The sequence below is a fragment of the Simochromis diagramma genome, unplaced genomic scaffold (genome assembly GCF_900408965.1).
Source record: "Simochromis diagramma unplaced genomic scaffold, fSimDia1.1 OVJJ01000123.1, whole genome shotgun sequence".
In the NCBI taxonomy this organism is placed as follows: domain Eukaryota; kingdom Metazoa; phylum Chordata; class Actinopteri; order Cichliformes; family Cichlidae; genus Simochromis; species Simochromis diagramma.
Genome location: NW_024386778.1, coordinates 652,501 through 671,340, shown reverse-complemented (window position 1 = coordinate 671,340; position 18,840 = coordinate 652,501). Strand labels below are relative to the sequence as shown.

At 45.0% G+C, this 18,840-nt stretch overlaps 1 protein-coding gene across 3 annotated transcripts in view; it reads right to left on the bottom strand.

The window, feature by feature from the left end:
* Positions 1–270: 270 nt before the first annotated feature.
* camkk1a (calcium/calmodulin-dependent protein kinase kinase 1, alpha a) overlaps positions 271–18,840 on the bottom strand; it is a 49,719-nt gene continuing 31,149 nt past the window's right edge. For 2 of the 3 annotated variants that reach the window (XM_040011062.1, XM_040011053.1), the window contains 11 exons: positions 16,032–16,068; positions 15,699–15,720; positions 12,102–12,190; positions 10,400–10,599; positions 9,000–9,053; positions 8,630–8,703; positions 7,065–7,152; positions 5,597–5,725; positions 4,626–4,729; positions 2,980–3,027; positions 271–2,626 (listed from right to left, as the gene is read on the bottom strand). In XM_040011062.1, coding sequence (XP_039866996.1) covers positions 2,554–2,626; positions 2,980–3,027; positions 4,626–4,729; positions 5,597–5,725; positions 7,065–7,152; positions 8,630–8,703; positions 9,000–9,053; positions 10,400–10,599; positions 12,102–12,190; positions 15,699–15,720; positions 16,032–16,068 — 918 coding nt within the window. In that variant the 3' untranslated portion in view covers positions 271–2,553. The remainder of the gene's footprint in view (positions 2,627–2,979; positions 3,028–4,625; positions 4,730–5,596; positions 5,726–7,064; positions 7,153–8,629; positions 8,704–8,999; positions 9,054–10,399; positions 10,600–12,101; positions 12,191–15,698; positions 15,721–16,031; positions 16,069–18,840) is intronic. The other variant, XM_040011070.1, reaches the window with a different exon arrangement.

The window sequence follows — 18,840 nt, the reverse complement described above, 5'->3', positions numbered from 1 at the left end:
CATTCAAGGGTTTTGAATGATGAAAATATAAATGAATGAAAATAGACCCGTATGAACAAACTGACATATTTTGGGATTAATCTATGCTGGAGTCTAGGGTTTCCACTGTGAAATGGCCACAGAGGAAAATCGCACGGTTTAAATATTGTTGTTGTGATATTTAGTGATCAGTGAGAATGTCCTGAGCGCACACCTGCCCCCTCCGTACAGTTTCACAGTATTTCACTATTTTGCATGTTGTCAGCAGTGAGATTAGACAACAAGCACATACGGTGTTTCACAGGTGGACACACACAAACTGTACAGTGTTTAATGGCCGAAGTAGTGTTAAACGTACTCACAATAATGACGTTATACATACTTAAGTGGAAAAGTGCAAGAATTTGAACATAAACAAAAACACAGGTTAAAGGTCGAGAGCTGTAAAGACAACAATAAAGTACCTTTGACCCACAAACGTCCAGCAACAACACCCAGAATAAAAACGCGAGAATCAGAAGGACGAGCGTTTAAACAGGTGACGTCAAACAGAAGACGTCATGTGACATTTTTGGTTGCCTTCATTAAAGGTGTGCAGCGCGTCGGCGCCACTTTCATTTAGAGCTGAACATCAAAACGTCAGGATGATGATAAAGTTTATGACTGACGTCACAGCAGTTATGACGTCATGTCCCTGCGGACATTAAACACGCCGGCTCAACAACACGGCCTGAAATCCCGTTTGCACGCCTCGTGCCTAAGCTAGCATCCTTCCCTGGAGGAAACGAGCTGCATCAACCAGCCAGAGGACAACGCTGCTCCGAGCGCTCCCCCAGCTCTCCCCCCACAGGGGTAACACACCAGGACACGTCCCGTTGTTAAACCAAGCACCTTTAAATGGACACGTCTCTCTTTCTTTTATCCACCACGCCCACATTTGTAGAGGGTTCACAAGTGCACAGCTGATTCACTGGCCATCGTCAGCATCTACTGTTGGCACTTTGACAGGTTATCAAATGGAAAATCACGAGAACACAACTCTGTGTTCACGGACAGCCATGCTTTATATTTTTCTTCCTCTTCACTGTGTAAGCAGATGTCAACGTTTACAGGAAACAGTGATGTTGCGGTGGCCAGCGCGTGCATTATCTGTGTTCCCATTTATTATAATGAGAAGTTTGCCGCTGCACTGACACGTTGTGCCAACACAAACACGCCCTTTTCTAAAAGCTCACCAAAACTTCAAATTAACAAGAGCAACAACAAAATGAAAACATGAAGTCAAAAACACGACACCATCAGCTGCGGATGGACAAACACCAGCCCTGCTCCAGCACCTCCTCCGTCTGCTGCTCTTTGTCCAGAGTCCGCCTGAAGCTCTTCTGGATGAATTTTCTGCTCCTTCATGGCTTTATGTGGGAGCAGCCTGACGTCGCAGCGACAGCTCTGCATGGTCCACTAGACGGAGCTGAAGGGGAAACGATCACTAATGTATCTGATACTTGATGATTGTCTCTGAAGCACAGTTTCCTTATTTTCCTCTTCTGTGAATGCGCTTCAACACAGGTGACAGACTGTTTAAAAAGAGAGCAGGTCAGTTTTCCTGAGAGTAAAAGGTGCATGCATCATTTCACATTAAAATGATTTGGCGCTTCTCCTTAATATAATAACGAACAACGTGATTCGATTTCTTCTACAAAGCACTCAGTGATTCATTTGTATGCAGATTATTTATGCTTTAAAATCAGCTCTGCATCCAAGAACTTTACAATATATTAATATTATAAATAACGTATAAATTGGAACAGTGCTTATATACAGAGTAACATCAGTTTTTCCACTACGTTCGTTCTCACCATCCAAAAACTTTCCCCATCCGATCGCAAACACATCCAATCCAACAGCAGAGCATCAAAGAAACAAGAACCACCAGACTGACACAGACGACGCATTAGGAGAAGCAGCGTGAAGGACAGACTAACACACAGCTCGCAGTCACCCTGCGATCACTGCCAGGCAGTCGATCGAGGTGTCTGAAGGCAGCGCAGGAAGCACCTGCTTCAGAATAAAGGTTGGCACAGATATGCTTAAAGGGTCTTCACAATAACACAGCAGATACCACAAGACACGTATGTACAACATTACAGTGACTGATGAAATGAAAGCCTCGTAGTTCACTTAGGAGACAGTACAGTGTCCTTTACATGCTGAGGTCTGTTTCCTCCTGTCAGGTGGCTGCAGACAGGCTGAAGATGCGGTCTAAATATTCGCCATGCACAATGGGAAAAACTCGTCTGTCTTTGCCTATAATACAGTTTCAGGCCAGCAAAATAAACCGGTGATGATCCACACACGTGCTCGTGTTCCTCACATCGGCTGAGGATAAAACAGCTCCACAGCGCAGAAGCAAGCGTGTACGTCACATGACAAACTTCTCCCCAAAAAACAAAACAAAAAAACTAGAGTATTCAGGTGCAGAATGATACGTTTGCACTGTGTGACCACTTTGAGGTGTGGATGAAGGCGTAAGTGGATATAAAGAAGACGCTGCGCACGCAGGAGGGTCGCTGGGACTCAAGAGGAGGGCTCATCTTCATGCAGGTCCTCCAGCTCTCCTTCTCTGGGTCCATCGCCCGTGCTGGCCTTTCTAAAAAGAGACAAGAAAAACCACAAACACGGGTCACAGCTCTTATGATCATTCGAGGTTGGACAGCAGCAGAGAGGGAATTATCTAAATGCTGACACTACCAAGCCTGCTAATTAGAGAAGGTCTGGATGTTGTTGATGCATGATGAATATCAAAAACACACAGAAGGCTTTATGGACGTAGGATGGCTTTTAAATGACAGCAGCAGGGACACGACAGCAGGGGAAGGCTGCTCTGCCCTCACATCTCGTGATGTGGACAAGCACGAGTTTAAGGATCGAAAATGATGATGGGAGCAGCGGCTGGAGGATGTGGGACAGACAGAGGCCGGACTGCTTCGCACGAAGTGTTACCTGAGTGAGGGCTGAAGTTTAAAAGAGGGCCGGAAGGGCCACGAGTCCCTGCAGCAAAGTGGGAGAGAAGATGGACAAGTCACATATGAGAGGACAAAGGAACGCAGGCCCGTGGGAGGAAACCCGCCTCCCCACCACGTAGGGTCCAGCTGCACTTTTAGCATCTTTCAAAAATGATCACACACTTCAGAGTTTCATTTGTATCGTAGCATTGCAAAGTAAATAACACATTTTTAAAGGCCTCTCTGTGGCTGAATCTGAAAACCGCACTCTGACTCAGGATGCGCCGATAACCAGAGCAAAAGGACTTTTGTCTGCAGCTGCAGTTCAGCGCAGCAGCAGCAGCTCAATGATACTGACAACTGTCAATACAATGACCCTGATAGACAAGCACGAGCCACAAAAGGCTGGGTTTAGCTGCAGCAGAACTTTCAAAATAAAGCGACGGGACTTTCCACTCAAACTGGCTGTTGATGAACTTCTTTTTTTTTCTGGATGAAAGAAAGGGGAAAATTTGTCTCCAAATATACTTTGGTGGGCTGCATGGGAACACTGGTGTTAATGGTGCATTCAATTTCAAACATGCAGGCCGGAAATTTTCTAGTTGAATTCCAGCCTGAGAAACTGTAGCTTAGTGAGAAACTCAAATCTTTGCTGAGTCAGCAAAGCTTCCCTGGATACAGTCACCATGGACACAAGAAGCTGCCACCTGTGATGTTTCATCAAAATAGGACAACATATAATAGCAGCTACGTCATCTTTCCCCCACAAATCTTGGTGAAAAAAAGCGTCTGGCACTGGTAGCATCTGTCAGTCACATTAGCCATTAGCATTCATTTGCTTCCCCTCATCAAAGGAGAAAAATATCCCACCAGCTCTGCTCCACTTGGACTTTGACGTGGAGGAAATCAAGGCTCTCAGAGCTTTCCAGTGGTTTTTGGTTATGTGTCCATATGCTTATATTAATAATATCTGACATCTTTACATAAACATATTGTACTCACTCAGAATTGTATTCATTACTCTATGATAGCCATATAGTTGGATTTCCACTGTGCAGCAGGGGGCAGTATTATTCAAACATCCATATGCTGTGAAAACACCTTCACCTCAGAGAGCGGCTCTGACGGCCGAGCGTGTAACGGTCCACGAGCAGCAGCATGTTCATCATCAGAAGACAGTCCCACGGTGCCCACGACACACCTGCTAACAGCTGTGCGTGCACCTGTTTGTTTTCGGCTATACAAGTTGAAAATGCACAGCGGGGACGGGACGAGCCGATTGGCCACTGACACCTGTGATACTTTGAATCCACGTTACTGACAAATCAAGCTCAGCCTGAGGCACTAGCTCATTCTGCGTCACGCTGAGTCCTTCTAGTCTTGAGAGCTAAAAGCAACACACAAAGAAACACTTATACAAGCTGTAAGCTCCACTGCATACAATGAAAGAGTGAATTATGATGCTATGGCAACACAAGGAAGCAGCAGCTGCTGCTGCAAAAAAATGAGCGCTATTTAACCTGAAGAAGAAAGGAGACAGGTGTGGAGAAAAGATCTACGTTAGAATCTCAAGCAAAAAGATCGTCTTCAAAGACAAGATAAGCAAGTACTGAGCTGCAGACAATCAGGAAGCTGAACTCTTACATGAGCAGACTACCAGGTGCAGACATGGACCTCTCCTCCCGCCGGCTTGGGCACTCAAAAGGGTTACTGAAGGAGCGCTTTCTCAGCATGGCCTTTACCAAGATCTGAAACAGACAAACACGGGACGAACACGAGTTACATGAGAGGGGGCGCAGGGGGCGCCGTACTGTTACAGACATGCAGGGGGAAAACACTGTTCTCAACATGTGGAGCAGACAAGTGGTTACAATGTTCCTCTAATATTGTTACTAATGTTGTGGCGACGTATCAGGTGATCTTCATTCTTCAACAGGACTAATCTGCTGGGGTTTCCCATGATGCACTGAGTGTTTCGTCTTCACTCTCTGTTTATACGCCGCTCTGCATTTAATCATTCGTTGTTGTTAATCTCTGGCTCTCCTGCCCAGCGTGTCTCGTCTTGCCTCTTGGCTCTGCTGGAGGACTTCTTCCTGTTAACAGGGAGTTTTTCCCTCCCACTGTTACCGAGTGCTTGCTCATAGAGGACTTTGTGTTACTGCTGTATATGTATACATATAATGTAACCTGCTGCTGTAATGAGCTTTTTTTAAACTGGAAAACTTCTCACTTATTCTGTGTTGACCCTGGTCTTGGTGTGCAGTATACCGTCCTCAGCTTCCCTAATTCAGTTCATTTCGTTAGACTAATAATGTCCAACACAGTTAACAGAAGCCCAGGCTGAGGGTCTGCAGTGATTGCACAGCTTATTATGCGAGCTTGCTTTCAAATGAATGCAACATTAGTGCATTTAAGGAGACACATAATGGAGACATTCAAATGCATTCATTTGGCTCTTTTATGGTTGAACAGTGATGAAACCCCGCCCCTCTGTCTGGCTGCGCTTTGTCACATCTTTGGTTAACAGACAGAAGGCTGTGGTTGTTAAGAGCAGCTACTCTGAGTGCTGCTGCATGCAGCAGTTTGATAAACGGAGGACACTCTGTGTTTCTTACCACTGCAGAGAGGCTGGGAACGAATTTGACGGAGTTCTGGATGTCCTCCTCTGTCACCTCTACCACAGAGCAGTGGTCCTCCTCCAGAGGCAGGGGGTCAGCACCTCCCTGGGTCACCCACGGGTCCATCTGAAAGGGCATGGACCGCAGTGAAATAGGGCACTTTCATAACTTGACACCCAGAGGTTCACAGAAACGCACAGCAGTAAATACAGTCAGTTTACGAGCTTGTGTCCAAGCAATGATTTAATGGCAAACGCGAGCTTTCCTACGTTTACAGGAAGGTTTGTTTCAGGCTGGGCGGTCCTCAGATTACAGTCCTCAGTACTGATTACAAGTGTTACTCTGCAAGAACCAACATGGTAAGACGTCGTAGGTGATTCAAGGCATCAGTGTGACCTAAGTGACATTCACTGACCAATCACTGCTGCACATTTTCCACTTCACGCAACGAGACCCTCTGTGGGCTGCAGAGAGGGCGGGATGGATTTGCTCTGCATTTCCCTTTTTCTATGTTGGAGGTGCAAGAAAGCAAAGTTCTCCAACTGTGTGCCAAACATTTAGACAGTTACAAAGGCTGAATATAAATATTAGCTGATTAAATGTGCCGAATGAAACAGGCTCTTTCTGTCAAACATTAGTGACCCAATGGGAACATGTGATGTCTCTGCTGTGCTTCACAGATACCCGTGTCACGCCTGTGTATTTGTATATTTAAGCCTCTTTTCTTCAGGCTGATTACAGCCTTTCTAATTAGATACTGTTGAATCAGCCTTTGACTGGATATGACGGCACTTCGTTTACTACACCGTTCTGCAGCTGAGCTCACTGCATGTTTGTCTCCGATTGTCAGTTGATTCCAGCAGCCCAAGGATGGCCTGCTTTGTTTGCACTCAGAGCTCCTTTGACTCTGCTGAAGGCTCACAGCTGACAGATCTGCTGCAGGCAGATGCACATGCCAGGTTGTCCCAGATTTATCCGACTTTTCGAGGTAATGCAAATTTCACACTACACATGCGACTGTAACAGCTGCATTAACAGGAAATATTCAAGCCTCTTCTTTTTAAAATACGAGGTGAGCCAACGCTGTGTGCAAGGTCACAATAAAAATGCTTTTTTTGGTTTTTGAGTCATTGTGTGTTTGTGCACGAGGACGTGCACGACGCCCGAGAGCCTCCATATCTCCACAAACACACAGAAAAAGAGTCACATGACTCATGATTAGATTGTGTGATGGAGACACAGTGGGGCGTGGGAATGTGATCGGGCCATGATTGTGGACCATCCACGGCACTAATACACACTCAGTTTGTCTAAGAACTACTCTGTAGGAACACAGTGAGGTCACAATCTCATGTGTTAATCAGCAGTGAGAAAATCACAGCGATGCTTTATAAGTATGAAGAAGGTGCTAAAGCTGAAGGACAGTAATCTGAGCTGGTTTTCTTATCATCCATCAGTTTGGTACCTTGATCTCTGGGATGCTGATCCTGCTGTCGGGGTTCTTATCCAACATCTGTAAGATCAGATTCTGCAGCTCTTCACTGATTTTGGGCCTGAAGAAAAAACAAAATGACGATTTGGGAAAAGTTTTCTGACCCACATGTTTCCATCATGTTTACCTGAGGAGGTAATCTTATGATTGCATTTAACATGAGACACACTCAACAGGAACAGCATGAAATTATGACTTTTCTGCTGTCTCCTGTATCAAGCCGTGTTTGTTAACATGCAAAAGATCATTTACTCATTTCTTGGACTCGTTGTGGGAAAAAAAACGTCCCAAAAACGAATCAAAACTTTTATTCACCGCTGGAAGATTTGGTCACTGACATGCAGTCTAAACACAGGCTCGGCATTAAACTGCCAACAGGTCGTCACATGTTGGACAAAGTGAAGCCAGCAGAAATATTTTGGCCCCTTTGTGTAACAGAGCCGTCATTTCTGCTCTTTGTAAGAAATGCTCATTTAACTCCTCCCACATATTCCAAACCGCTCTTAGAAAAAAAAAAAAAAAAAAAAAAAAGGCTTTTCTATTAAGTGAAAGAAATTTATAAGCAGCCATGAAAATGGTAAATGGTCTGTATTTGTATGAACACTTTTTACTTCAGGCAGCTTTGGCTGCTGTTTGAGGGGGTGACTGTAACTGAAAGGGAGGCTTACTGCATGCCAGTAATGTCATATAGACAAACAGACATAATTATATTTATATTTGGTCAGCCACAACACAAAAATACCACATGTAGTTAAAAATAAATTAGCAGCTAGAAGTAACCAGCTGACACAAGCAGCAGCTGGTAAAGTGCACTAGCTAGCCAAAAGGGCTAAACTGTTAAAATATATAGTCAGCTTGGATTAATGCTAGAAGCAGTTAGCCAAAAATATGTACTCAAGTGTTCAGATGAATAAATGATGAGACCTTTTCGCTAATTGCATTTTATTGTCTTTATGCCACAGACGCTAAAAAAAGAGATGGAGGCCGCGGTGCGTGACGTGCATGCTCCACCGTTTATGACACACACAAATTTAAAAAAGGAAGGTACGCACGATACTAAGTAGCTTTAGCTAACAATAATCTGCTACATTCTGTTGGACTAGAACAGATATGTGTGGATTTAATGAACGCGGCTGTTGGAAGACACAGTCCAACACCAACACTGAGCCCTGTCCTCACACCTCCTCACACCGCCCTTCTTCACTTCTTCTCCCTTCTCAGCGTGTCCTCCTCCACCACTGCCTAACATCTGTCTTTTATTCGCTCTATGATATTCCCCTGCAGTGAGCAGGCCTGCCAGCTTTTCTTTGACCTTTTAGTCAAAAAGAAAAACAACTGTGGAGCAGATTGTATTCATGTAGCTGCTGAAGCCTCCGTTTGCTTTTTCAGCTCGTTTTGATTCACATGTTGGTGACGTTCATCCTGCCAAGCTTTTTGGGGAAAAAGAACAGAAGAAGACGTTTTCGTGACCGCGTTGCAGACGAAGGATAACTAAAGTGAAGATGATGACTGTCCATTTCAATAAAGTGGAAACTTACGTTTCTGGGAATTCTACAGGCTTGGTCCTTATCTTATTATGCAACGCCAGTATGTACTCGTCAATGAAGGGACACTGCAGGAAGAGCAGAAGAAAGGAGGTGAAAACCACAAGAACACACATGCACGATGACTGCTGCACCGGGCCAATATCAGAAAAGACGACAGAGACGAACAACAGCAGCAATCGGCCGCTTGGATTCATTACATTCAACGACAGCACGAGAAAGCTGCTGTTTCAAACACACACTGTGGCAGACAGCGCTCCCACTCAACACCCACTAGGTGCTGTTAACTAGTAGCAGAAATGTGAAATGGACACATTCTTCTATGCTTTTAAACGAACACTTGTGGGGCAGGCGTCACATTTACCTTTCCAAAGACGAAGCAGTAGAGGGTAACCCCCATGGCCCAAACATCCAGCGCCTGTAAGACAGTTCCAGCAGTGACATTATATTCAGATAAATGGGAAACATTTAGAGGACAAGAGTCGTTTTAAGGTTATTGTTTGGGGGCAGCTACTGTCAGATACCCTGAAGATGAATTTATGTGATGACATAGCAGCGGCACATGTGCCCCCCACCCCTCGCTCCCTGTAGCTCGGATCTGTTTGTGATCCCTGATAGATACGGATGATTAAAGCAGCCCTCTGAACCTGTGCAATATCTCAGCCACACGATGTACTGCTGCAGATGTGACATGAAGCATCCTGTCTGCTGATTTGCACATCCTCTGAAAACAGTTTGGCCAAATCACATCTTTACAGAGGCCGAGTCATCAGGCAGAAACTAGAAGTGCATCTCTTAAAATGCTGTAAAACCCAAAACAGCAGACGGAGGCACTCCGGTGACTCTTACACCCTGATGGCTTCTGTCTGTAATCAGCTGCTCCGGCCCCTTGTTCATGGTCAGTGTCTGAGCGAATCCACCAGTCTGTCCTTTCAGACAACTGCAGAATATAACCTGACAAAGTCTGTGATGGAGGGTTGAGGGGAGAAAAGGGACGATTTGGTGATGTTGATGTCTTAACCCCTCCCTGCAGCAGCTCCAGCGTGTGGACGCTCACATCCACCTGCTAATTACGTTAAAAACAATTGGCTTATTTCACCGAAATAAGGACTACGGCAACAATCAGGACCATCAAAGGACTATTATACAAATCTCTAAAGGACTGGAAATGTCTCATAAAGTGTCCACCCTCTACAATTTTAAGGTTTCACGTATGAGGACATAATAAAAAACACACAATGTCATTAAACCAAAACAAATGTTGAGTTTTCTGTTTGGCTTCATCAGTTTCTTAGATCCCGCCGCACCACCTCAGCCGGGTTCAGGTCTGGACTCTGGACTCGGTTTGATTTGCTGCTGCTGTGCGTGGGATCTCCAACAAGTGTCAGGTCCTCATGTTGGCGTGAGGCCTTTGTGCTGATATACAGTGTGTGGTTTGTCCAATCAGCGGCTGTGCGTTATATTCAGCCTCATCACGATAAAAAAGATGGAAGCTTATCTGCTATAGACAGAACTGCTCATCATCTAACTGTGGAAATAACAACGTGAAACATTTCTGATTCATTCGATGGAAACTGAACACAAGACCACTGTCGTTATCCCGGTGTCGATCACTTCCTTGTTCTTGGGCCGGCTAAACGCCAGAAACTGATCGTAGCTCAGCAGCTGTCATTTGGAGTTGGAGGCTCGGGTTCAGCGTTTTCAGTTTGGGTCACATCAAACACTACACTTTAAACTCTCTTCATGTTCATCGAGTTCACTCACTTTTCCACTGAAGCTCTTTCGCGCATCTGACAGCGTCTCTGGTGCCATGAAAGCCGGAGTGCCAGCAGTGCTGGACAGCAAAGCGTCGTTGCCCTCAAACTGGTTGCTGACTCCAAAGTCTGCTATCTTCACATGGCCATCGTCCCCGAGTAACAAGTTAGAGGGTTTGATGTCGCGGTGGACAATCTTCTGGTAGTGCACTGGGATAAAAAAAGAAAACACAAAGAAGAGAGCGCAAGTTTCCCCTTTGGACACGTGGAAGCTTATTTCTGTTTTCTGGAATATTTCCAGCTTCTAAACACAAACTGGAACTATCCTTGGAAAAACGCAGAACCCGGAACGCAGCCTGAGGATCCTCAGGTCGCATCTTTACTCGTATACACCGAGGTTTGAGAACATGTCATTAGGGCAGAGGGCAGGTGGTGAAATGTCGTCTTCATGGGGAAGAACAAAGCCCAGACTGTGGTGATTGTGTCATTATGAGGGCAGAGCTGCGCTTCTTCAGCCTGCGTCCTGATTGGTGTTCAAACTGGAGGAAAATAAATACTCTCAGCAAATGGGAGGTTCCCAAATTCGGGAACAAGCCAAAATTGTTGGGAATTATTTCAATCTTTAACAAAGCATTGCATTATAAAGGTTAATATTATATTATGTGGCTCAAGCTCAAAGAGGAACCAGTGACCTTTCACTGGTTGGATGGCGGTGTAAACGCCTGCCATGGTGGATGCAATGTAAAGCAAACAAAAATAACAACAAACAAACAAACAAACATGAGCACAAATTGTAAATATTGCATTTGAACAAATATTGTTTGGTGAACGATTTCACCACAGCAGCTGGTTCCAATGAATTTCGCTCCGTTTGACTTCTTTAAATGTTACTTGTTGCCAACCGTGAAGACACTAAAATACAACTGGGATCATGTAGAAGAAATGCTACGTTACATTGTAGACATAAAGAGAGAAACAGACACTGACACACAACAGAACAAAGTGTTACATATGAGCTCATTATAATTATTGTTTCATCAGTTTCCAAAGTTCCACCTCAGGATTTGCCAAAAAACAACCATTAGGTATTTTAGGTACTGAAACAATGTTTCAATATTACTTGTAATTAAATGTCAACATGAACACTAACGAGTAATTATAACTGTCAGCTGAACATGGTGACGGGAAGAGCTTTTCCTTTCAAACGCAGGTTTTAATTATAAGGTTTAAAAAATGGAAATAATCAGCAGAAGCAGGTTGAACTGATCTGTAATTGGAACAATTTGGACTTTTGAAATCCATCATTACTTAAAGTGGGAACAAACCCTAATGCTTAGCAAACAGCTGTGTGATCAGAGGAACCTGCTTCATTAGCACTGGGTGACTGGGCTTTACTGGTGACTGTACTTTTCCATTTTGTCCCATTGTTACCACCATGGAGCTCAGGATGACACGGCACTGCTCCTAAACGATTAAGATCATCGCCTGCTGAAATTAATCATCTGCAACACACGAGGCCTGGGCACGGGCAAAGCTGTATCGTTTAATAGAAGCTGGATAGTGACGGAGGAGACAGAGGCTCAAAGATGGAGAGGGCCCCTCCCTGCTGCGACAGGGCGAGAGGCAGAGCTGGACAGGTCGCCAATCTCACACGGCGCTAAAATGACTGCTTTGAATCTTTTAGTCACTTTGTGAGGGTGTGTGGTACTTACAGTATTCGATACCCAGGATGACGTCTCTGAAGTATAAGCGAGCTTGCTCTTCTGATAAAGGACTGTCTGTGGGCACCTCCATCACTGGGCTGCAAATCCACGCAGACACACACAACACAGGCAGCGTGACAGACAAATGTGCAGATTATGTGTAACAGTTGTTTCACTGGTAGCTGTGCTGTTGACTCTAAATGTGACTTTGAGATGGGATCCAGATTTAAGCTCCGACGCTCAGCAGCAGGCAGCTACGCGTCTGATTGGATGACAGCAAGTTACACACGAGGACACGAACGAAGCCCTCGCTGTAATTTCAACAACACTGTGACGCTGCAGACGGTGCTGGGAGCCACATCATCCCAGCATTTTCCTGCGTCACGCTCCGTATTCCATCACGCACTGATACCGATGGATAACACCGCATGCAGACAGATATCTCTATAAACATTTATTATCACTGTAAGTTTGAATTCACATTCGTTTCATCCCATCTCAAACTCCACATTTATAAGGAACAAATCTCTGAAAGGGCTGGTTGATATCTCCACAAGGATCCATTTAAATCCTTCACATGTGAAGAACCAACGTTATCTTTGAGCATCATCCATATTTTTAAAAACCAATTTAAACAACAAACCAACAGCTGACTCTTCTGTGTAATAATCACAGATCTGATCAAACATCTTCTGCCTTCACCAAACGTTTAAATTTTTCTGCCTCTTTGTCTCTAATGAATGAAACAGACGTCAACAAATACTTTTAAATGACTTTGTTCCTTACAAATACATCATAATATCGTTTTTGCTCATTAATAACTGACGTGTGTAGGAAAACACATTTAGAAATGTCAGTGTACTTTTGTGTGTGAGCGTCTGTGCTCTCTTTTTGGATGCTTTTAAAAACCCTCTGTGTCTCTAAAGCTGCACACCAGTCTCCACGTGTTACTCGGAGCTGTTAATGAGGAGGTGACGCTTTGCAGCACCAAATTATGAACATTAACAGAAGCATTACGCTTTCACACAGACTGGCTGCTGCCGTGTTTGTTCTGCTTACAGTTCATTTGCTCAGGCTTTTAAATGCAGCTTCATGTCAGAGCAGCAAAGCAGTGACTGCATGGGTGAAACGAGCTGCTTTGTTATCGCCTGTTACAGCAAAGATAACAGCGTGACTGTAAGCTCTATGAAGTGAACATCAACCTGCCCGACGCTCACGCAGAGCGGGCAGTGATTCGTCTTCATTTTTAGGGTTTTGAAGCAATAATTCAGATTCCAGTTCCAGACTTTGTGGAGGTCTTTGACTGCTCTGTGACAAATCTTCAGTCCAGTCGTTTTACCTGATCGTTTCCAGACAAATGTTTGTAGCTGTTAACCTGTCAGTCGCCCAGCACGAAGCATTTCATTCAATCTTTCGTTATAAGCAGCATGTTGTAAAAACGTTCCCATGTCTTTAGTTCAACCTCCAAAAGATGTCAGAGAGAACACAGTTTGAAGTTAGTTACCAACGAGGGGATTCCCAAAGCGCTGGTAACTGAAACCTCGGCAATGACTCAATGTAGCTTGCCATCACCAGTGTGTGAATGGGTGAATGACTGAATGTAGTGTAAAGCGCTTTGGGGTCCTTAAGGACTAGAAAAGCGCTATACAAATGCAGGCCATTTACCATTCATTTACCATACTGGGATGTTGTGCAGTGTGTAACAGCTACGCTAACAGCAGCCGACTCAGAGGCAGTAAGAGAGCAAATCCATCCTTTAAAACAGCTTCATATGAAAAGGATAAAGTTATTTACGCATACAGGTCCTTCTCAAAACATTAGCATATTGTGATAAAGTCATTATTTCCTGTAATGTACTGATAAACATTAGACTTTCATATATTTTAGATTCATTACACACACCTGAAGTAGTTCAAGCCTTTCATTGTTTTAATATTGATAATTCTGGCATACAGCTCATGAAAACCCAAAAGTCCTATCTCAAAAAATGAGCATATCATGAAAAGGTTCTCTAAACGAGCTATTAACCTAATCATCTGAATCAACGAATTAACTCTAAACAGATTCCTGAGGCCTTTAAAAACTCCCAGCCTGGTTCATTACTCAAAACCGCAAACATGGCTAAGACTGACTGCTGTCCAGAAGGCCATCACTGACACCCTCAAGCAAGAGGGTAAGACACAGAAAGAAATTGCTGAACGAATAGGCTGTTCCCAGAGTGCTGTATCAAGGCACCTCAGTGGGAAGTCTGTGGGAAGGAAAAAGTGTGGCAGAAAACGCTGCACAACGAGAAGAGGTGACCGGACCCTGAGGAAGATTGTGGAGAAGGACCGATTCCAGACCTTGGGGGACCTGCGGAAGCAGTGGACTGAGTCTGGAGTAGAAACATCCAGAGCCACCGTGTGCAGGCGTGTGCAGGAAATGGGCTACAGGTGCCGCATTTGAACCAGAAACAGTGGCAGAAGCGCCTGACCTGGGCTACAGAGAAGCAGCGCTGCAACTTTTGGATGTCATTCGGAAATCAAGGTGCCAGAGTCTGGAGGAAGACTGGGGAGAGGGAAATGCCTGAAGTCCAGTGTCAAGTGTCAGTGATGGTCTGGGTGCCATGTCAGCTGCTGGTGTTGGTCCACTGTGTTTTATCAAGCGCAGGGTCAATGCAGCTATCAGGAGATTTTGGAGCACTTCATGCTTCCATCTGCTGAAAAGCTTTATGGAGATGAAGATTTCATTTTTCAGCACGACCTGGCACCTGCTCACAGTGCCACAACCCCCTACTGTGCTCAATTGGCCTGCCAGCTCTCCTGAACCCCATAGAGCATCTGTGGGATATTGTGGAGAGAAAGTTGAGAGACGCAAGACCCAACACTCTGGATGAGCTTAAGGCCGCTATCGAAGCATCCTGGGCCTCCATAACACCTCAGCAGTGCCACAGGCTGGTTGCCTCCATGCCACGCCGCATTGAAGCAGTCATCTCTGCAAAAGGATTCCTGACCAAGCATCGAGTGCATAACTGAACATAATTATTTGAAGGTTGACTCTTTTTGTATTAAAAACACTTTTCTTTTATTGGTCGGATGAAATATGCTAATTTTTTGAGATAGGACTTTTGGGTTTTCATGAGCTGTATGCCAGAATCATCAATATTAAAACAATGACAGGCTTGAAATACTTCAGGTGTGTGTAATGAATCTAAAATATATGAAAGTCTAATGTTTATCAGTACATTACAGGAAATAATGCACTTTATCACAATATGCTAGTTTTTTTGAGAAGGACGTGTACATGTGGATGATACCAGCCGTCCCCTTCAACTCCAATTTGGTTATAACAGCAAAAGGTTGTGCATCATAATGTCTCTAGCACTGTAGGAAGGAGCGGCTCATGCATGAGGATGTGAAACGCTTTCAGCGCCAAGAACTGAAAACCCAAGAAAATGACGAATCCCTTTGAAGCCTGAGGTGGAACAAACGGCCGTACGGCTCAGAGTAATGAAAGAAGAGCGCAGCAGTGATCGAGGCAGGGATGAAGGGTGGAGAAATGAGGAGGAGAAGGTGGGTGGGTGAGCCTTAAATTATTTAGAGACAGAAGGACGGGTTCTCTACTCACCCCTTACGCATCAGCTCAAACACTGTCAGAAACAGGGAGAGAAGGAAACACGAACACGTGAGACCAAATATTTCATTCTTTTGTTCATTCGGCCTGTTTGTGACCGCTGCTGCCACCAGGCTGCGTATTACTCTACAGCCTGACTGCGGCACTGCTGATGGAGAGCTTCTGCATAACGCGCCAGCCCTAAGCAGGTCTGCAGGGAAACGACCATCTCTGAATAAATGACACGTACACTTGTCGGCGCCATATGCATCGAACGCCACAGGCTTACAGACACAGGGCAAGAACAGAGCAAAAGTATCTGGACACATAAAACAAAGACGTGCATACCCATGTGAAGGTTGTCCTCCGATGGATCATCCAGCACCTGCAGCATCAAAACACAGTCAGCGTAAATGGTGAGCAACATAAAAACATTCAGTGCTTTCATTTAAAGAGGTGACAGCATGCATTCACTGACTCACTGCACAACTCGTCTGCTACCATAAAAGCTTCCTGCAACTCTCGGCAGTCAGCAGGTTGATGAGTTATAATTTAAAACAGTGGCTCAGCGTCATTTGCACAAAAATGATATCTGTGCAGTCGACACTTCACCAGGTACACAGGCTGACTGAAAAGCTGCGTACACCTTTTCTACTGAACAACACCACGGACGCATTAACGCGGGCAGAGGCCGCCATCGCTGCGAAAGCTTTATTTGACTATTCTTATGACAATTTGGAACAATGCTCCGTGTAGCCTTTTTTTAAACAGAAGTGTTTTAAGGTTGAGCTGTGTACAAGACAGCACAGGTACAACGCGTACCTTTGAAAACTAGTCCACCTTCAAAATGTCAAATGAGCTCAAAGACGATGAGTGGGAAAAGTACATGACAAAGAAGATGTTACGCTGAGGTTCGTTCATGTTTGAGAACGATACGTGAAGACATGATGTTTTTTAAACTATTCGCACGAGCACCAGAATAAAACATTATTCTGACATGCTTCCATTTCACACAATCAGCCAACCTGGCCCCACCCTGCCACGTGATTCGCTGAGGTCAGAAGGCCCAGGATGTGAGTGGGTGGATTGTAGATGGCAGACAGTTGGTGAAACCTTGGCTGATTGTGACCCACACCTGTTTCACACCTTGGCTCGTGTGATTACGTAGAGGATCAATAGGGGGTCCGTGACCCTCTGGGGGGGCCACTCCCACAGGGTTTGAATCTGGGACTTTCCACCAGTTGCTCATCAGTAGAACTGAAGAAGCTTCTGGGATGAAACATCTTCAGCAAACTTAAAGTCGTCCAGACGCTTTTCTTTCCCAGATTAAACTGTGCGTCACCACAGAGCTTTCACGGTACCTGCCCTCTTACATCGCTGACTGACTCTATTAGCAACATAACGAGAGCTCAGTGGTGGCAGCAGTACTGGCTTCAGAGGCACGAGGATGGGACGTGCACTCCCCCCTGCTGAGCCTTAAAAACCGAAAGGTCAGGCCCAAAAGAAACCCAGCAGCGTTGTGAAATAAAGTTCTGTGGAAGCATGAAAGGTCAACCTCTCTAAAGAGAAATAAATAAATAATAGAAAGTGTGAAGAATTAAAGGAGCGGCTCAGGAGTCACAGCCCCCCCTCATCTGTCGAACGTAGCGGTGTTATCGCTGAGGCACGCCGGCATCAGCAGGGTGATCACACAGCTGTTCCAGTCTATGTTGACATGTCATCATTCAGAAGGACAACATCACAACAACGTGGCCAAAGCAACAACAACAAAGTAAATCCATTTACAGATTTGGGGTATTTTTTATGTGCATCTGTCCAATAACGTTTGGACTCCGGGATATTTGGCAACATACTGCAATGAACCCACGCAGCTCTTTCTATACCGATGCAACCATTTCCCAGTAAAGTGAGACGTCCTCTGGTGTGCAGTATCCACGCCAAAATCTGCGATGTGAAGATTTGAAAGAGGAGACTACAAACAATGCGTCAGTGCAGAGAGTGACATTATTCACTGTTGACAGAGGGGAAACAAACAGCCTCGGCTCGAGGACTTCGGCAGCCCTCTGTGCTCACAGCTAGCAGCTTACATTAGCTGGTGCTAATGGTCTTTTATTGCAGCTAACAGACATTTCTCATGTTGACTTGTCACAGCAGGCAAAGGTTTATTAATGGTGCCTGCATTCCTCTTACGGAAGTTCTTCTGTTTGCACACTACTTCAATATAATGGCAAACTGGGACACTTTAAACAGCCGTACAATCATTAGTTCCTCACTGTGACCAAAATGTCTATCAGGCTCGAAGCAGCAGCAGGAAGAAAAAACAAAAGAAAGAGGAACGCTTGCATCAATGCTGATTCAATTATGGCTCGTGAGATCGATGTTAATATTAAACTTTAGTGGAGATGTTCCCAGAAATCCAACAGCTGACGCAGTAAGGATGGAGACTCACGATCCGGACTCGGCCATGAAAACAAGCAGAGCCGCAGTAATTTCACCTGCAGTCTGTGTTTAAACAGAAATCCACAAGTTCTTGGTTCACCTTTTTGCCCCGTGTGTCTGCCCGCCCCCCAGGCAGCCCGCGACTGTGATTTGGTGCTTTATACAGCGGGTAAGTAAGTACTGAACACCTGACCAAGTAAATCTGTCTCTAATAGTGTTATTGACATGAAATTCTCACCAGACGTCGGTAACAACATATCCGATCCACACGTTCAACGAGTGTGATACTGAGAAATGACAAAAGCCACGACACCAGCTGAGATCTGGCAGTAGTTACAGGGCGTCCTGCCACTCTGTGTGAATTAATATCAGCCGGTTCAGTCCCCACCGACGGCGTATAAAAAGCTGCGTTATTAACAAGGTGTCCCATAAGACACACGTCATGATGGGTAAAACCGACGAGGTCTCCTTTGCAGCCTTATTGCTGAAACACACTGATGAAGGTTGCAGTCAGCACTGTTGGGACTATGCAAAAGATTTCCAAGTGTCCAGGTGACGAGGACCACCTGTGCAGAGCTACAGAAAGAATCAGTAAGTTCAACTGCTTCAAAGGAAACGATGAATAATGCGCTCAGCCCCTGTGACCTGTGCGCTCACCACACAGGAGAAAGCACGCTGAAGCACGTTCAACGTTTTCTGAACAAACAGTGAAACAGCT